At 32.3% G+C, this 20,893-nt stretch overlaps 1 protein-coding gene across 4 annotated transcripts in view; it reads right to left on the minus strand.

The window, feature by feature from the left end:
- The window catches only part of LOC149903568 (uncharacterized), a 202,028-nt gene that overhangs the window by 53,329 nt on the left and 127,806 nt on the right, over positions 1 to 20,893 (minus strand). The window contains exon 1 of one of the 4 annotated variants that reach the window (XM_090108475.1): positions 7,090 to 7,464. The exons of the other annotated variants lie outside the window; for them this stretch is intronic. Within the exon in view, the coding sequence (XP_089964601.1) occupies positions 7,090 to 7,198 (109 nt within the window). The 5' untranslated portion in view covers positions 7,199 to 7,464. Of the gene's footprint in view, positions 1 to 7,089; positions 7,465 to 20,893 lie in introns of those variants that run through there. 4 annotated transcript variants of the gene reach the window in all.

Here is a 20,893-nt window from a genome sequence, read left to right on the forward strand (position 1 = left end):
AGTTGTAAAGTTCATCAAACTAAATAAGTATGATGTATAGGTGTCGCTTATCTGATCTGTCTATGATTTTATGCTACATTCCTTCATGTAATTAGTATTGTGATATACCTAGTATTAGACTTGTGCAAATATCCATTGTTTAAATAAAAACATCTTATTGAACTTGCAATTAATTTATTAATGATTATTGATTAATGTTTTTTTGTTACCTACAATTGAAACCGAATAGTTCACAAATAAATTTATAATCACTTCAGAAATAAAATTTGTCTAATACATACATATTATACATAACGCACAAATGCATTCTAATTTCTAACCAAAGAGCTGCAATTCACTTGCTCCTTCCTGCCTCCGATTTAGATTAAAAAGAAAGTTTTATTTTATACAAAGTATATCTGCATTATCATATTACACTAATAATGTAAAAATGCTTGTTCATCGAATACGTATTTAGTCCAAAAACAAAATCAACGTTCAATTCACATGCATAATATTTCAATAGCCGTCGAAGAAACAAGTCTATTAGCAAACACGACAGTAACGTCCACTCTGCCACTTGAGGCCTAATAGAAAAATCAACAAAAAGCCATGTTTACGTACACCGGCCACGCGAGCGGCGTGGGCGAACCTTCCACCTGACCTCCCAAGACTAGATCGGGACTTCGCCGAACAGGTGTGAACATTTAACAAACATTTTCATGAATTTATGTAAATATATTTGGGGCAGGAAGTGTGGCTGAGGGTGGTTGTTCTCCAATAGTTTTTTGCTCATTTTATGCACACTAGAGCACTTATCTAGAAGCATGTATCCTATTGTTGTCATCTATCAGAACAAATTAGAAATCCTAATAATAGTCAGTCCAGCTGGGTTAAAGTAAATTCAACTCAAACGCAGATAGAAACACCACACAAGCGTACTAGGATAATAAAGCCTTTATTACAAGAACAGAAGTAGTGATAATGTATTTCAAACGAGGAAATAAAAAACTTCGAGCAAAGGAATCGAGAAGAGGAATCATTCACTTGATAATATTTCAAAAACGGTTGCTTTACCTCGTAAATATGTGATTATTTGAAACCATCGTACGACGTTCCAATCTAAAAGAAATTACATTCTGTAGGAGTGCCCCATTATTTGTTCAGATCAAACGCAAATCAGGTTTGTGATTTTTTCAAAACATTAAATCCGAGAAGCGTGTTCGATTACTATTCACGCAGTGCACACCGAATCCCACCTGTCTGTGTTTACCCGGGACCGGCCGAGAGCAAACACCGTCATGTTTATGTTTGCCTAGTACCCAACCACCTGCGTCGACCTAACGACGGTCGATCGAGGCAGATGGAAGGTCACAAGTGCTGTTAAAAATCATGCGTGCCTGGTACCTTGACGTGATTTTAATAATTTATTAAATCACGAAAGTATTTGAATTTCCTTTTCTTCCCATACGCAAAATATCAACTGCAATAACAAAATCGAAGTCTAATGATTCATGTTATTTATTTTCCTGTAATTATAATATATCCTGTTAGGTAACCAATTATCTTAATATTAATTGATCAAGCTTTGCAATTATATTTTTTATTATAAAATTTCTCCGTGCAATTTATTATCGCAAAGCACAACATACGAGTACGCTGTTTAATATGTATATGACGCCATTAAAATGAGAATACATTCAAGCTTCACATAACAGATATTCAATACACAAAAATTGGTTATGACACGCGCCTTATTAGGGGCAATATTTGTCCCCTAAACCGGCCCGAGTTGATTGTCATCGGCCGAACGAGAGGTCGACAAGAGGTCACCTCAACCAAAACCAATATTTGTCCATCGCATACGATGTTTTGTTCATATCCATACGGGTTCCGTACTTTACGACTTGTTAACAGTTAAACGTTTTAAGCAGGTGTTTTGTTTATTTAGTCAATGTTTGTACACATCTATGTTATGTATTTTTGTGGCACTAATTATGTAACTTTTGTCTTGAGTATGTATCGATTGTTTTGGTGTAGCGATGAATGATATTTGTTTTCAAACTTGTAAGAGCTTGATGTTTAAATACAGTTAAACTTCTACCATATTTACACCATAAGCAAAAGCTTTCAGTTTGTTAACATATTACAGTGTATGCAAATTATTCCTAATCTTATATAATTTTAAACAGTTTTACAGTCGACATATTATTTATATTGATCTCTAAAACTGTTCATATAATCAAATTTTTGATACATTAACACTTCAAAGCCTAATATTATAATCAAACATCGATCGAACTAAACCGCAAAGGCACTCAAGACTTACAGCGGTAGGTAGATAATCTGAATCACAGCAGGTTGAAGTCAGGAAAAAAAGCCACGATTAAAATTCTAGTGCGGTAGATAGTTTTCTAAACGCGAGGTCGGACTGAATCCGCAATTAACCCGCCCTGCCACTGTACAATGTTGACTCGACCCGCCTCTAAAGTTACTAAGGCCCGTAATTTCAAATTAAACTTAAGTTTACCTAGCCATGAAAAAACTTAAACTATGGTTTATACTTTTTTCGTAATTAGTTATTTTTATTTTCAATTTAAACCTTAAGCAGTACGTTGAAGTTAATCTGTGGAAAACAGTTTAATCTAGATAACGCAGTTTAAAATAAAATTGATATTATAGGATTTTATTATTATTAAGTTCATGCAGTTTGGATTTAACGACGGGATATTTAAAATAATACCTTAATTGACTTCTTTTTTCGTGTATAATGCTTTTTTATACTACCGGGATATATCGAGCGTGTGATAGTTTAGTTAGCAGCTGACGACACCCTACAACTAAAAATATTTTTATGAAAACATATAAGCGCTTATTGAACACAGGATAGCGTGAAATAACTATGAGAGTTCTCAGCTATATTAAGCTCATATTTTGTATATCATATCATTGTTACAAATTTATAATCATCAACAAAACTGTAAGATTAGTTGCATGAATAACATACGATTAGAATTTCTTACACTATCTTCCTTGATAGATAATGTTAATTATTTTATAATATAATTGAAATAGATGAACTAAATGTATCATGCACTGAAAAAAGACAATTACTACATTTAGCGATACAATTATTATTTCTTTTACTTTCAAATGCGTTAATGTAAGAACAGAAAACCAATACCACAATTACAACTTTCATTGTTCAATTATTATTGGCTATAATAAACACTTATTCAGTCATAAATTTACTGTTATAATTTCTAATTTCACAACTTGTGTCCGTTGTTGTAAAAGCATTTAATTCAATAAACTTAAAAGATTAATGATAGTCTGACATGATGGAGTTATTACAAAACAACGTAGCTTTTGCAATTGATAGCATTATACAGTTTATTGTCTTTTAATTCCATAACCATATTTTTGTTTGTAATAAAACGAACCTAGTGTTTTATTTCTTTAACTTTTCTTAATTCCATCCATTACTTAACGTTAACGTCCCTATTTGATTGGTGATGAACCAATAAAGTATTGCATTTAATTTATATTTTCGCAAACTAAATGTTTTTTTAAGATTTACAACCTACATAAAAATATAGAGATATAAAAATAATTCTCGAACAAAATCTCCACACAAGTCGAGTTCGATAAGCGAAGCGGCTCATCGGAACGCATTTAAATGTTAGAGGTGACAAGCCTTCGGTCGGTGAATCAACATTAGCATGCGCGACCCGCGTCCCACGACCTCTCTCACCCTCTAACCTTCACCCAGACCTCAACCTTGACTGCATCGAGATAAAACGAATAATTTACGAATTTTAATGCGCTCCAACGGAAAAATGTTGACGATTTATGCAAATTTTTCGTTTCGCCGACCGGTTCTGATAGGTTTAGAACCCTGAACCCACGCGTGTGTTTGTTTATTTGCTATGGAAATGTATTTGAGGTTTTACTTCGGTCGATCGAGTCGCTCGAGATGCGTAAATATGTATGTTGTGCTAATTTTTAATAAGACACGGACTCTGCTACAATGGAATATGGAAATGCCAATATTAAAATCTTTTGTTCTGTGCAAATGAATCTTAGCTGACCGTGAATATATCGCACGTGATCTAGAATGTTAACCGACTTATAAAACAGGAGACACTTTTAATGCACCCTCATTAAGAAAATGTATTCAGTATGTTGAAGGTAATTTTCATTTGAACATATTGAAATAGAGAAATAAAATAGCATAACTCACATTAATTCATCGATTTTTATTATTTTATTTTTTCAGTTGATACATTTTTACATAATGATCGAATATGAATTAAGAAACCAGTTTTCATTTTTACCTTATTGATTGCAAGTTTTGCGAATAATAAGGTCATTGACACCTTTACCCTAAAACAAATATCATGTTGAAATTTAAAGCATAATTCAAAATAGAAGGCAAAAATATTTATAATCGAAAGAGACACATCTTAGACTGGGATTTCGAAATTCCATTGACATCTCAAACAGTTGTAATGTGAATACAATTATATTATTTATTCTCTATAGAAATAAATATGCCGTACACAACCCTCATTGTAAGGGAGACGCACTTCGACACTAAACCTATTTACCCCATCTTACAATCATGACCGTTCCCCATTGTGTCGATTTCCTGCCCTTTCAAAAAACCTTCAACTACAGGTCAGGTTTACCTGCATTTTTTTTATTGGTCAGGTAAATAGGCGAATGGCCTTTCCAAGAATTGCCGGGGGCTTTTAATTTTTTTGCAAACATCCCTTACACGTTCATAGAATGTTCTAGCACTGTATTCGTTTGGGAATAGAGTTCAAATTATTTCAATTATCACTAATACAGATGTAAGAATGCGATTGTTTTGAATCTCTGTGCTGTAGCGTTACGTGCGCTAGGGTGTAACCGGGGAAATCAGAAACTAAGGGTGGCGTTTTTTGTTTGTAAGTGCACATTGTAAACGCAAAAAGAGGATGTACTTCGACATTTTGCGTGCTCATCGGGCTGTAAATATTTGGAGAATGATAAATCAATGTTAAATAGAGGTTTTACCGCTAAAATGCCACGGGAAGTGGTTGGCTCCCTTTATAAAGGAACAGGGAAAAGCGAAAAGACAAATGTAATTAAATGGTAATATAACTCATGCATATGGCTTCAAATTAATACATACAATTGTTAAAAATAAAAACCGTTTATAGCCTTTTTAATATTTATTATTTCGTATAACAATGAGTTATTTTATATTGATATTGTATCAATATAAAATACACATTGTAAAATACTTTCAGCCGATAACATTTATTTTCTATTAAGATATCTTCACTTCTAACCGGTCTTAAAATCTCTCAATAATTTGTTTTTCATTAGCGTATGTCATAATTATGTTATATCATTCTGTAGCATTTAAAGTGTTTAAACTATGTCAAATTCCAAGTGAGTAATTGAGATATTAGCCATAAACTATATACAAATTATTATTTACTGCAAAAATATGTGAGGTTGCCAAGCGAAAGCTCAGAAAATGATTCAATAATTAACTGTACAAATAGTAAATATAGTTTTCAGTTTTAATTTTGAATTCTTATTACATGATTTATATAGGAAATTTGATTGTTTATTTGCAAAGTCTTCTGCGGCAATCCGCTATCGGGTCACCATAGGTACTTGGGCTTCCACGTTATACTTTTATATATAAATTCATGTTAATTATGAATCAAAATCTTTTTTGCGTTGCAAAAACTATATTAATTTTATGTACCTAGTGAACAGCGTAATAAATTTGAACTTTCGTGTAAAATAATTATTGTATAGGATGTCCGTTTCCTTACTATATATACGCAGAATGGCTCAAGTACAACATACTTTAATTTAAAGTGTAACAATGTTTTAAATAGGAAGTGAGAACGAATAAAATTATCTTTTCTTATCAACATTGAAATTGTAACATTTGAAAGTAACAAAAGTTTATTGTATTATTTTTGTACGAAACCTAGAATTAATTTTCTAGTCTGATTACATATTTCTTTATAGTGATAATTAACAAAAATTTCGTGAATTAAAAAGTTTCTCAACATTTAAAATATTAACTTTAAATTGAGCTTTTAAAGCATCATTTATATTTCTAAAACTCTTGTTCAATTCTGCGGATAATTCTTCATACAAATAATCAAATCCAAGTTCAACGTTAAGCTTACCGAAGCTTACAAAGCTTTGAGCTCACCGAAACTTATTAACAAGTAATTGATGCCCAATCACAAAGCCTTTTTGTCGAAGTCCTCGGGGTTACCTGGTGGTGAAATGGCAGTGTAACGGTCGTCTGGAATTAAGACCTTTTTTTCAATTGTACCCGTCTGGACCTTACATGGATTATAAGTACCTGTTCTCGGTTGAAGGCATTGGAAGAGAATTAAGCTTTTTGCGAGCTTTAGGTAGGTACCTATGTGATTAAATATTGTATGACGCATACAAATTGTATTTATTATATTGATTTCAACATTTATTTACTGTAGCTAATATTGAAATGAAAATACGTTTTCATCGTAAAGTGTTTTAACTTCTTTGACGTACCTAGAACATTATTTTTATTCGCTCTAAATGTTATGCTGTGTTTAAATAAAAAGTTTTTGCATTTATTTTGTACTTATGTATGTATTTTATTTTATTTATAATATTCATGCTATAGAAAGCATTTTAATAGTTATATAATAATAAGAATAAAAAGGCTTTATTACTTTAAAGTTAGAAAGTCGATCTAATATCCTCAAACAAAAGACATCAACGCGCTTGAATCGTACAATTTCTACTTTATGATCATTTTATTATTGTAATTTATAAAGAACAAGGCTTATATAAATAGAATATTTTAATTAAAAAACGCTTTAAATGAAATATAAAAACTAAAGCGTAACGATAGGCTAAATAAATTTTACCGACGGACTTTCAAACAACATTAAATTTATTCATTTGACAATTTTTCACTTACATTAATTAGAGTGGAAGAAGAAAGGAGATAAAATATATAAGCGAGGTTGGTATAAAATTGTTTCGTGTTGTTGTTATTCAGATTATGTCAACAATAAAACATAAATACATATTACTCACGATCATCGAAATCTTCTTCAAAATCCGAAAAACATCTTTCGTCCTTAAGCGTCTGGTTTTCCGGCTGCTGATAAAACCTTTCCGACTTGATATACATTTTGAGATACATTACATAAACAACGATTACAAATTAATCAAAGTGTCATTCCTTGAAAAATAGTTCAACGAGCACAGTTCTCACAATCGTATAAATAAAAAGTCACTCAAAGTCGCAATAAATAGCGTATAATAAATTCCAAAGTTCAAATCGATTAATACACAAATCACTAATTTAACAAGTCCGAGTCACGAATGGGTATTTCTCCGGTAAAGGTCATTTAGTGTGGGGTCAGAACCGGGAGCGCGCGCACACGTGCGTCTATGTCGACTGGCGCTCGCGCACTGCCCCGACCTCCGCTTTATCAGCGTGAGCCCGGAGCCGCCAGGTAGCAGCATTAACGGCAAATTAATTCTCATTCTGTTTTTAAAATTTTTCGAATGTCACTTTTGACTATTGCTGTGTATGGACACGTGGTATTTTCAAACGCATTTGAATGCATTTGGTCATAGGGCTTGAATCGGGTTGGTTTTAATTCAGTTTGCTGTGCGTAATCCTCGTGTGCACATGAGGAACAAAAGGCTGTTATACTTTATTGTTAGACATATCTAAGTTTTGTCTGATTTGAAGTAAAAATAGTTCAGATTTTTTTATAGTTCTCAAATAGTAGTACTTATTAATTACTTATGTGGATAGGATATGTTCGATATCAAAAATTTCTATATTAGGTAGTAACTATAAAATGTTATTGAAAAATAATCGCTAACGCGATCGTGAATTCATGTAATGTCAATTTCATTCTATTAACTACGGCAACAAAGAAAGAAAAGAAGAAGCTTTATTCTTTATAAATAATACTACATAATATGCTTTATAAATAATACGGCTAAATTAAAGAGACATATTTCATTAAAACAACAGTCAAGTGTCACAACCTTCCCAACCGCTGAATACTCAGAGTTAATAATTACAAATAAACCACTCATCTTTATTATTAAAAATTCAATCAATAACATAATTTAAATAATTAACATATCGAATGCGACACGCGTTAGCGGTGCACAGTTATAACGAGCCAATTAAGAGGTTGTATGAATTAATTCGATGTTGAGAAATTATTTAATGTCAAATAAATATTATGAATTTTATTGAATTACCTCCACGGCGGGGAATGGACAGAAGACGTTGACTTAGCTGATCTGCTATAATAGCGAAATATGGTTTTATTGGATACTCGACTGGCTTCAATCAATGCCTAACTGCCAACGCCTAAAAAATCTTAATAAGATGTTAGTACAATAGGTACCTTACTTAAATCTAAATAACGTATTTCTTGTTTTTATTATGTTTTGATATTGAAAAATTTACATTATTATATGTATTTGAAGAACGTCTTGTGCATCGTCTTTGCGACTGCACTACACACAAACACAACACAACAAACTAGGAAATTAAAACATATTATTTACGTGTAGGTCTCGATTTTAGTCATCGAGGTTAGTCATGATTTCAAGAGGTCCAACTTTAACAAAATAGGCGCTTTTTAGATCCAAAGTACCGTCGAACCACATATACTGTCATTTGTCATTTATTGTTTACTTTTATATTTTATAAAATAATGTGTGTAATGAAGTGTCAAAATACTTTGAAGTCATCAAAACTAGACAATGAATTTTAACTCTGGTCAAACTTAGTAGAAAATGATCTTCAAATAGTTTTAAAGGTATCTGTGATTTTTCACATGAGAAGTAAAGTTTCACATGGCGATGTATATTATTATCACTATTAAAATGCCTAAGCAACTAAATAATCTATCGAGCTTTTAATATGACCACCTGGCGTTAGGAAAAGTGTTCAGAGTGTGGGAGGAAGCATCGAATATTCAATGTGTTGCTACACAGTACACACTATACCTAAGGTCAAAAATATTCGCATTATTTACAGCGTATTTGAGACGTAAGTATTAAAAATTAAATAAAGACCGTTCATGGTGTCTAATACGCAAGGTATAACGTTGAATGCCGTTCCGAGACCTTGTGTTTACTTTGAACACAGCATGTCAGCAATCGTGACGATTTTAATACAATTTATATGCATTACTCCTAATTCATTACAAATTCATGGCTTTAATTCTTATCAAATTTAATAAATGTTAATTGGCAGTAAGTGGAAAAACGTTTATTTAATAATTTTGACCGTTTATATTGGTTCTTTATTTCACTTCATTATAAACTTTAAAATTCTATTGCGTATGAAAGCACGGGCGATATTTTCGTTTTTAATGTATAATATATGCAAATATTATTAAATATATATGACAAACTTATTACTATTATATATGGATAATGTTATATATGGTACTACTGATTTTTAATTATGAATATTATTAAAATATAGATACAGCTGTATGCTGTATTTTATAGCCTTGATAAAAACATTTATACGTAGGTAAGATATAGTTTATGTGTAACAAGTAAGTAGTATTTAAATATTGGTCTGTCATGTACCTGATGTTTGTAATAGATTTTGCAACATGAAATAAAAAAAGGACATATTTAAACACGTATATCAAGGAATTTGTGAATAATCCAATATTGCTACCATGTTACCGATTTGATACATAATTTATTATACAATATTCAAAGAAGGCTGGTCTTCTTGTAAACGTGGGTGTGAAAACAATATAAAAAATATTAGGTATCTTTCGTAATGTAATATCATTGAGAAAAAATGCAGCGCGGTATGTGACTAATGCTTTTCAAACTTTCCTCCGATATTTCTTTCTATCAAGACCAAGTTCTGTGACCTATAGAGCCTTCTAATAAAAGACAAATGTTAGTTAAATCGGTTACGACGAAGGAAAAATTACTGTAGCAACTACTTTATATTCATACGACATATCCTTTTGATTAAAACGAAACTCATAATGAGTACATAAGAATGTATAAAAATAAAGATTGTTAAATCAATCCTTCCATAAACGCTACAATTCCTAAATCACATTCAATATCATTTCCAAAGCTTTCAGTTGAATGTCGCTTTATCTCTATACACAACACATTGAATACACATTATATTGTAATACAGCTAGCTAATGCGAGTGGTTCTCGTATACAATCTTCCATCATAACATGCTATACCAGTTTCAGTATCGGCCCGTTGAGTGAAACAGATTGCTCGATACACGATACCACTTGTGTGGTTCCTTGAATATGTTTATTAACATTTAAACAGGGTTATGTGGACGTTGCAAATAGAGAAAAGTGTATGTAACATAGTATAGCATTTTATTTAGCAAGGAACAAAAATATTCATTGAGTAAGACACGATTTACGTTGATATATCTTTTAGATCATTTTATGTAGAGATATCAACACAAAGACGAACTCGATCCAAAACGATAATGTATCTATCTATTAGTTAAAAAAAGATCTCGAATAAATGACATTCAAATCGACTTTTCAGAAAACGTTGTTTTACTCACATTTTTATTACAAGGAAGTAGCAGTTACCCGTCCACCCAATTATAATCCTATCCATTGTTATTGCGTTGTATAATAAAAACCATTGTTTATCTCGTGCACATATATCACGTAGAAGGAAGTTGGATAGGTCTTTTTAAGGATATATAAGGGCCGACAGCGCTAACGCCCTGTCTCGGCAGTACAACGCAATTGTTAGTTGGCAGGCGTTCATTCCTATTTGGGCTAAGGAACACTGCTCCTGTCTTGTTTTACGCGTTTTGTGTTGCCAATAATCATGTTTGTACATGGACACATTTGAATAATGTGATAATTCCAAGGAGGAATTTTTCGCACGGCTGTCGACGCTTTAATTATGTAAATATCTTTATTTTCTCGGTAAATATCGTCTGAATAATAAATAACTCTATTATCTCGAGAAACAAGATAATTCATTATAAGTGAACATTCTTGCAGTACCTATCGATAATCGAAAATGCAATAAATAGATTTCTAATCGTTATTTACCTATACTAATATGTATATAACGAAAAATTCAAAGTTTACTATTAATTGATTTTAGTCCAATCTCTACACTCTCTGGTCACCTTGAACACGTCACCGGCAATTTTTTCACATCATCTTAAATATTCTACATGTGTATTCAACGCATTATCTACGGTCGCAGGTGACACAAGACGTCGTCAGGTCGTTTTGAGTAATCCACGAGTCGAGTTAAATATTTCACTTGTAACATTGTAATTTACATAATAAAGCCAAGACACACGAACGCACTGTTCTGTATTATTGTATTGTGCGGAGCGGCAGGTTGCTTGCATTGAGAAGGTCAACTGAATTACATCGTCAAAGTAATTTACATGAAGGAAAACGCTACAGTTTCGATTCGTGTAAAATTATTGTTTTACACAACACATATGCAAATTAACAAGTCGATAATGATACTATTTTTTGTTTTCAATTTTCATTGGCTGAATCAGTGTGGATCGAAACAGATAGTATTTATTTCTACTTACGTACGTAGTAACTTCAGAGTTTATTTTTTATGTAGTCGCAACTTGCAATGCTTACCTGAAACGAAAAAAAAATTCACATCAGTAAAAAAAATATTTATTATCATTCATTGACTGATTATAATAATGATGACCACCGTTTTACAATAAAAACTTTATGCTGATCCTCTTATCGTCGAGTAATAAAGACATTCATGTAACTCGGTCATATGATAACATTTAGCAATAGTTATTTAATGTGATAATTGAGGAATTATTTCGCAATTAAATTGTTTTAAAGGTTAAATAGCCAGTCTCAGTTGTTTCCTGAACTATAAACGTTATTTAGTTCATTAAACACAGTAATTATACGAAATATTACAACATTAGGAAACTGGATTTGTAATTATATTTAGCTAACTACGACACCCGGCTTTACGCAGCGCCACTTTATAAATTATATGTAATATGTATGTCAATTGACCAAGAGAATCAATCTTACCTATGTGATAAAAGAACGCCGCAAACAAGTTTAATTAAAATATGCGTAATTACTTTTATTTTTTAATTGTTTTTAGAAATATAGCCTCGAAGGAGTCGAAGGGGTGATCACAAAGTGATACAAACGATGATAAATTTGAAGTAAGAAAATTTGGCTTAGACATTAGAGTAAATGAAAATTTCTCCTTTTTACTAATTGCATTGCTCTTTTATTAAATGCAATTGAAGAAACACGAAAACTTTTTTATGTTATCATAAAATATTTCAGAGCATTTCTATTAAACTACCAGCGATTTGGAATTTCGCTTGTACCGAAACCGCCATCGCAATAGGTAGAACTCGCCTGTAAATTTAAGATTCACACTACTGCGTCAGCTCACAGACTAGTTAACAACGTACAACAACTGCGAGTCAGTATTCAACATCGCAGTACTCACAAGTCACAATACTCGGCCTCTATTACCGAGGATTATGCTAATGCACAAAGTGAGTAGCCGTTGATTTGTGGCCGGCTATTAGCGGCGGATAAGCAAAGGTCATCCCTGGAGCCAGCGACCTTAAGCTTTCATTTGATCGCTTCTGTTTCACGCTTGATACGATAATTTCTTGGAAGTGCATTTTTATAATCCTTAATGTATTTATTTTTGGCTGATCAATTTAGTCGTAGCATATTGTAATAGGTAATTTTGGTATAGTGTGGAAAATGACATAACTTTATAGAAACTGCAATTTTTTATTTCATTCCGCGAACGAGAAAGTTTTCAATACCTACTACATAATATTAAATGTGTGTAAACTGTAAACTAAATACATATAGTCAAAATTTTCCTTAATTCGAATGAATATTTTCAGTCTTTCTATGGTTACATTCGTATATTATCACAAACAGTCAACCGTATCTTCTTCTAACACATCATCATGTCTATACGCAGAATCGAATATATAAACTCAGCAATAAGCTTAGCGGTTCCGATAATTACGTATCAATTCCCCTTGTCTTTCAGTTAATACGATTCGGACCGCAGTAACGGCACACAACAGCAATGCAGCAAGTAGCACGCTGCACGCTGCTCACTGTTACACTGTTACATCACGCCACCCCAACGGATGAAGCGGTAAAGTGCAGTTAGATTGGAAACAGTATGTTCATTTTTATATTTGAACTAGTCACTGACCGCGGATATGCTCCCATTTTTCAGCTGAGTTTCTTTATAATTTGAAATATGTAATGTTATTTAAAAAGTACAAATAATAGTACAAATGGTAGAAAAGAAAGTATATACACTCTAGTACCTACTAGATTTTTATATGTCCATAAAACAAAAGAAGAAGACTTTTACTTTAAACTGATACCATCAAACTATTCTATTACTATTACCACGTAAGTAGGTATTAACTTTAGTTACTTACTGATTTATGTAAAATAAATGCACTAGAGTCTAGAAGTCCCTCAGTCACCTCACATAATCATCATCATAATTTTATGAGTTACGCAGCTCTAAAAAGATTCAATCAGAATATTGTTTAAATAAATAGTTCAAAATTAACTCAAAAAAAAAAAATAATATTAAAGAGCTTTCTAACAACTACGTCATTATCGGCTGAACATTATGAATGTAATAAACAAAACATTACCTCTATAAAATAGTTGGTAATCAGCCATAACTTATCCAGAACTAAATTTACATTCAAAACTACGTACGTGTGCATAAATCATATACATATTTTTTGCGATATATTTTTATAATTGCACTAGCGGTCCGCCCCGGCTTCGCCCGTGGTACATATGAAAAATAGATGTTGGCCGATTCTCAGACTTACCCGATATGCACAGAAAATTTCATGAGAATCGGTCCACCCGTTTCGGAGGAGTATGCAGACTAACATTGTGACACGAGAATTTTATATATAAGAAGAAGAAGATAATCTATTACTAACTATGTCGTTTGTCAATTTTAGCTGTTACTATAAATTTAAAATCGTCCGTTACTATTTCATACATTAGATATAAAATATAATTTTCGACAGCCATAAATAAACTCGGACTCATTTGTAACAATTTCAGCAAAATAACACTATTAATGTGAACATAGGAGATTAAGGTTCATCTACGCAAGGGTCATAGACAAATAATTAATTTTAGAGTTTTGCAAGATCCGTCACTTATGGTCTCGTAGACATGTAGTCTATAATCTATGCTCAAGAAACCAACAGCCACGGCCCGCATTTATAACTCCTAATAACGCTTTTATTTTACGATTCAACAGAATTGGTGCAATTGGTAATTGCTCTCGGGAAAGTGTATAAAATCTGAAAGTTGTGAAACCGTACGTACGTACTGCGTCTAATAAACATTTTATTTCTTTTTCTCTTCCGTAACATTTATGTAAACGTCCATAAATTATAGAGGAACAACGTTACGCATGTGACAAGTGAATTTGAAAATATTCGCATTTTTTGCACGTTCACGTCGAGATTAAATCAGACCGTTATTTAAAAGTCATTTTTTATAAATGATACACATTTTATCGGCTTTTACATTTTCACCAATTTGTACGGAATTCATCGTCATTTCATAGTCGGTGACTTAAGACTGCGCTTATGCAAACAGAATAGAGAAAATAAGCTCGTCATTTCGGTCACCTTTAAACCTTTCCGTCTAGTTTCACAAACTTAATAGTAATTATTAAATTATTTTTCATAAATTGTCACAAATCCACCATCCATTAATTATAAATCATCTTATAACACGATACTATGATTACGTCCCAACTCCCAGTGTACATGCAGAACAGGCGATAGATCCTGTTGGTCGATGTTCGCGTCTATCATAATAAGGCCTAACAGCGAAGCTTGCGCCTACGCAGCGTTGTACACGACTCGCTCTGACACAATCACTGTCTTCGACAATTAGACCTACGATATTTAATGGCATGTATTTTTTTATGAAACAGTAGGTTCGACCTTGCATTGTTGCAAGTTTCATTTGAAAAGAGTAACTACTTGTTTAATTTGCGACTCATTGGTGTTTCGGTATGTGAAATATTAAATACTAAAGCCGACCAAAGCCTATTAATGACTTAATAGTGAAAGTAACATATGTATTTCTTAATTGCTACATTTGTTCTCGTGTATTTTCCATAATCATTAAAAACTACTAACATAACAGATAAAATGGAAATACTTTTGTTTTCTAACCAAGACAAAATACCCCATAGCATATACATACAAACTGAAGCATCGCTAAACCACGTTAATAACATCCTACTTTTAACCCGCGCTGTAATTCACCGCCTCTACAAAACGTTAACACCCAGCACCGTTATGTGGCAGCAGTCAGCACCGAATACACCCTAATATCGGTTATTTTGTAGAAAGTTTGATGGTGATTCATTTGATGACGTCACGGCCGCACCGCGCTGCACTCCTGGGGGCAAATGTCGCGGCCCACGTGCGCCTAACACGCGCCAACTACGCGCACCAAATACGAACACAATGTAAGCATTGAAAATTGATTTTGTTTTTCCTCTGCGTCATATTGCCGTAATATTACGAATTTATTGTGCCTTTAAATAACAAAAAATATACATCACAAATACAAAAGTGCCTTCAAATTTAAATTAAGATACATGACAAATAAGAAATGTACTGAATTATAGACATGATTTATTTAAGGAGATTAAACGGAATAATTTATGCTCCGATGAAATATGAAATCGCGAAAAGTGAAATATCACCCGCCAAAAGTCCACAGATGACGCTATGATTCGCGGCGAGTTTTGCACAGATAAAAAAGCACTATGTCACTTAATGCTCGGTTGTTGATTATCTGTGATAATATTTTAAGAAAAGTATCATGTTATTAACAAGGTGAACGGGAATACTGTAAAGGTTGCTAGATCATAAAGCGAAATTGTCCTAGAATGATAGGTATGCAAACTTGCTGTGCAATAATGCATAGATAATTAATATAAATAACTTTAAGCATACTGCGATATTTAACAATGCTATTATCCTATAATAGGAAGTTTTCGTTGCATACGAATAAAGACATAAACAATGAGTTATCAATATAATATTATATGTACCTACATACCAAATTATTGGAATTATAGTTGAAGTTGAAACGGTCAAAGCGACGAAGCACTGTACAAAATATAAGAACATCCAAGAACGATGTACCTAGTAGCCAGCTGCAGCGTAACGAGTTTTGTTCTAAAATATTTACGCTACATATCACTAAAACCTTGTTGAAACTTATTACCCGTTGATGGTCCCTATTATTTTTTATTGAACACAATTTAGTGTTAAAAGAAAAAACACATTTAAATAACTTATTCACTTGACTGCCAATGTTTAGAAATAAAATGAAAATAAACACATGAACGTCAAGCGGCAACAAATTAACAATCGACGGAGAAATACGAAGTTGTCCTTATCTGTTACACTTTAGTTACAATATGCAATAATACGGGCCGAAAAAAATAAATTGGTATAATTAAGATCGCGATAACTTGCGCTATATATTTTTTAACGTTTACGTTTTTTTAAATAAACATATTTATGTAATGATACAAATTAAACTCGATAACGACACCCGGTACGATGGTTGTGACCTTTCAATGTTTTGCTCTTATTTTTCGTATACCCTTATATACATTATTACAGTTGTGTTAAACGCGGAAGCATGACATTTTGCCCGACAGTACATTTTAGACTTTACACCTCATTATTACGATTTGATTCGCTTTAGCAGCATAGTGACCTTTAGCATATAATCGATCTTATAGAGAAAACGATTATTATTGATCCCAATTACACTTCGGTAAGTAGGTACCTACTTGTGTGACAAATCGTGTTCATGGATTTACGTCGATAATTATTATCCTGTATTCAATTATGTTGGAGATATTTGAAACCGATATCTATATTGGCTATTATTCATATGGTGGGAGTGTTAAAATTTTTAATTAAGTTATAAGGTCAAGGTTTGATACAAATTTGTACGTTCGAAAGTCCATACAAAATCAATTATTAAGATCATTAATGAACGCAATTGCTTTTTAAAGTACAAAATAAAGTTGACATTATTAACACTTGAAGATGCAATAAATGCGTAGAAATTCCATCATACGCACAATGCACATTTTAATTCATAAAATAAAGTTTTTTTAATGTTGGCAATACTGTTATGAAGACCAACGATCGATGACTGACGTCGCCTTGACATTCGCATGTCAAATGTCATCAGGTCGTCGACCCGACGCGTGATAGTTCAAAACAGATTAAGTTTTTATTTCTTCTCAATCTTGACGCCCTAGGGCTTAAACAACTTTCCAACTCGACCACATAGTTCAGATAAAACCTAGTGTACTTTTAAGACCTTTAAAAACAAAGAATCCTGTTTTATTTTGTCCTTTTGATGATTTTTTGAGCCTTGGAAGGTTAAAAAAAAACAATTTATTTTTTACTTTATTCGAGACAATGAACACACTATCCTAAAGTGATAAAAATACTCAGGAGTTTATAGAAGATAATATCTAGTCCTAAGTCCAAAGATAAGTTCAACGTCCAAGTAACAAAATCTCACAATAATCATGCTAAACAGATGCAATAATTATAATAATGACAGTAATTAAATTCTCTTACTCGTATTTTGTTTACGTTCATTTAAATATTGCCCACTGTCAATGCATTATGCAACGGCTACTGTGCAATAAGTCAATAATTCAGTCTTTTGATATTTTCTATTAAATGTCATACGGTTGGATCAATTTTTTACTGTCGCAAAACACGTCTCATTTATATTATATGGAGCAAGTACCGTCGCGGTCGGCACAAAACATAAATAATTTAATTTAGGAAACGTAATGAAACCAACTTAAAGGTGAACCACTTTTAAGTTTATCTTCGCCATTATAATTTGAATATTAACTGCTGTGTCGTATATTATGATAACGGTGTGTTTGACTTATATAACATTGTCGTTTTTATATAGGCCAAGGTTATAAAGTGTAACTGTTGTAAGAGCGAACTAATATCGTGAATAAACAGGAAGTGACGATTACACTATTTTGTTTTGATCTATGATTTATCATACCCATAGTTGTATGTACTTAACATTTTTTGTTTGTAGTTTAGCATACTTTTCCAGACCAATCTGCTTTCTGGTTTGATGTAACGAATCACACTGATCCCTATTACAAATCCAATATTTGCTTCAATAACGTAATTGTCCGAAAAGTTCCCAAATCCCATCACAACATTGCAAGCCAACACCATTCGAATCATTCAAAGCATCCACTTCAATACAGACTACAGAGTTTATAATTTCAATCTAATTTCGTAGTTGCGAATGTAAACGTCATTATGCATAATTTATAGTTCGCTCGGCGATTATAACTGCAGCACGGCTTATACAAGAACTCAACTATCCGCAACACGTGTATTCAATAACCTTGCAATAAATTAGTATTTGTAAAGGTTACACCCTTCAGAAGGCCTAGAGGACTTAGCACTAAATCTGTGTAGGCTCGCCACACTTTTGGGAGTAGTAGGAAAACGTCTATGGGACTATATCCCGTCCGATTAGGGCCCTTCTGGCCTCCTCCACTCAAGCGACAGCCCAAGCCGAGGTTCGAGATCCCCGTCAAGGGGGGACGCCCTTGCGCATGTCGCTACCAGGGTGAACCTTCAATTCACCCCCGCGTCTGCGTTAAAATGTAGAAGCCCTTCTGGCTAACATTGAGAAACACCACAAAAAAAAGGGACTATATCATAGACTATAGGCAATCTAGATGATAATAGTATGGTTTTATATAATGTGTGTATATCCGAAAGGATTAGTAATTATATTTATAAGTAAGCTGTGATACAGGTAAAAGTTAATTCACAGCTGGAATAATGCTTATGATTTTGGTTTGTTGGATTCAACTCTGCTTCAAATAGAATAATATAAAACTGGGAAAATCCATGATCATATACATATAACATAAACAAGCTTTTTCAAAAAAATATGAATAATTAAATCGGAGAATCCTCTTAAAATGTGTTTACATTATAAATAAACGGCGGAAAGTAGCAAAACCACATGGTATCAGAAACACATTAATTTTATGTATGAAAAGAAACCAGTTATTTCTGTTGACATTTTACATTTAAAAGTTACACTAAACAATTATAATAGTTAAATGACAATTTTTCCTTGGGAGATATTTCATGATTAATAAAAGTATTCGTAAACCATTTTCCAAAACAATGCCCATTCGAACCGGAATAAATATGTACATTTATATATGTAGGATGTACCTACGTATACGTATGTATAAATGAATAAATACATATGTATTTTGCTTTAACGTAGCATTATAGTATTTACCTAACCTCTAGAAATAAAGTGCAACAAGGTCTAGAAGTAAACTTTATTTCATAATACATACTCCTTTTTATCGCGATTTTTACGAATTAACATGATATTATGATGATATTGATAATCCGATTTCTATGTAACTAAAATATCAATAGTATCTGAATATTTATAAATTTATCTACTTCGATAGATATCTATTTATATGCGAATATTAATTTATGAAATTGAATATGAATACAGAGCGTGGTAATGACCGTGCATTTATTACATGGATTTATATTAATAGCCAATATCAAACGTATTAAAATATAATCCTATGATAAATAAACATTATTATTTCTATTTTACAAGTTGTTTATTGCATTATAAAATAAACAACTGAAGCTTGTTTGCCCTTTGAGAGAATAAAAAAAAGAATAAACATGGCCTTCATTGACTATTAAATTCGAATAATTATAAGATCTACATTTAATTAAAACATGACCTTTGATACTGTAACGCTTGAACTATGGACGAATAAAAATAAAGACGAGGCCTTGAACCACTGGGTCGGCACTGTTTATTTAAAATTTAGATTTGCTGATTATTTCTTTCGTAAGCATAAGAATAAGTAATAGTTTCATGTGAAATATTAAAATACAGTTTTTTATGTGGATTATTCTTTGTTGAGGCACACAGTTCGTTTTACTTATGTTTTTTTATGATTATCAGCAAAAATACATATTTTTTCATCTCACAATTTTTTATAAAACCTATAAGATCTAATATAAGATCTAATATTTATAAAATTTACAAAAAGTATTAATTTTGCTATGTCTCTCAAAATCCGTATACATGGTGTTACTAGCTTGAAGATTAACTGAACGGTTATTGTAAAGAGGTACATTCGTTCAATTGTTTCCTTGTGTAATGTACGGCTCGCGCTGGACATACATACAAGTTGTATTGCTATAATGCATTATGTTTACAATAAAATTTAATTACTTACTTCTATAAATATATTTTCCTACTATTTTTCACTTTTTAAGTTATGCATATATATTGTATGGGCGTATTACTATATTGTCACACAATAAATAGATAGTCGAATGATTGAATCAAACATTAATTAAGAACATTACCAAGGAATTGTTGCAATGCCATTACTAGTTACTACCATTACCGACATTTAACAATTCGTCAATCTACCTTTATTTACAGTCTATTACGATCGCGTCGCTCATTATAAAGCATTCGAAAAATGTTACACTGTATCCTGATTTAGGCCTTTAAATCCATAACGACCAGAATTTCTAATATTATCTATAAAAATTGCAGGTTTACCTATTAACTCACACTACGCCACTCGAGAACACCTCCCAAACTTCCAAACTGACCGATACAAGAAACACGTACACAATCAGTATAAATAATAGCACACACGTCC

This window comes from Colias eurytheme, chromosome 13 (genome assembly GCF_061535395.1).
Source record: "Colias eurytheme isolate Ceu_HAF_F1 chromosome 13, ilColEury1 Martin Lab GWU primary, whole genome shotgun sequence".
Lineage (NCBI taxonomy): Eukaryota > Metazoa > Arthropoda > Insecta > Lepidoptera > Pieridae > Colias > Colias eurytheme.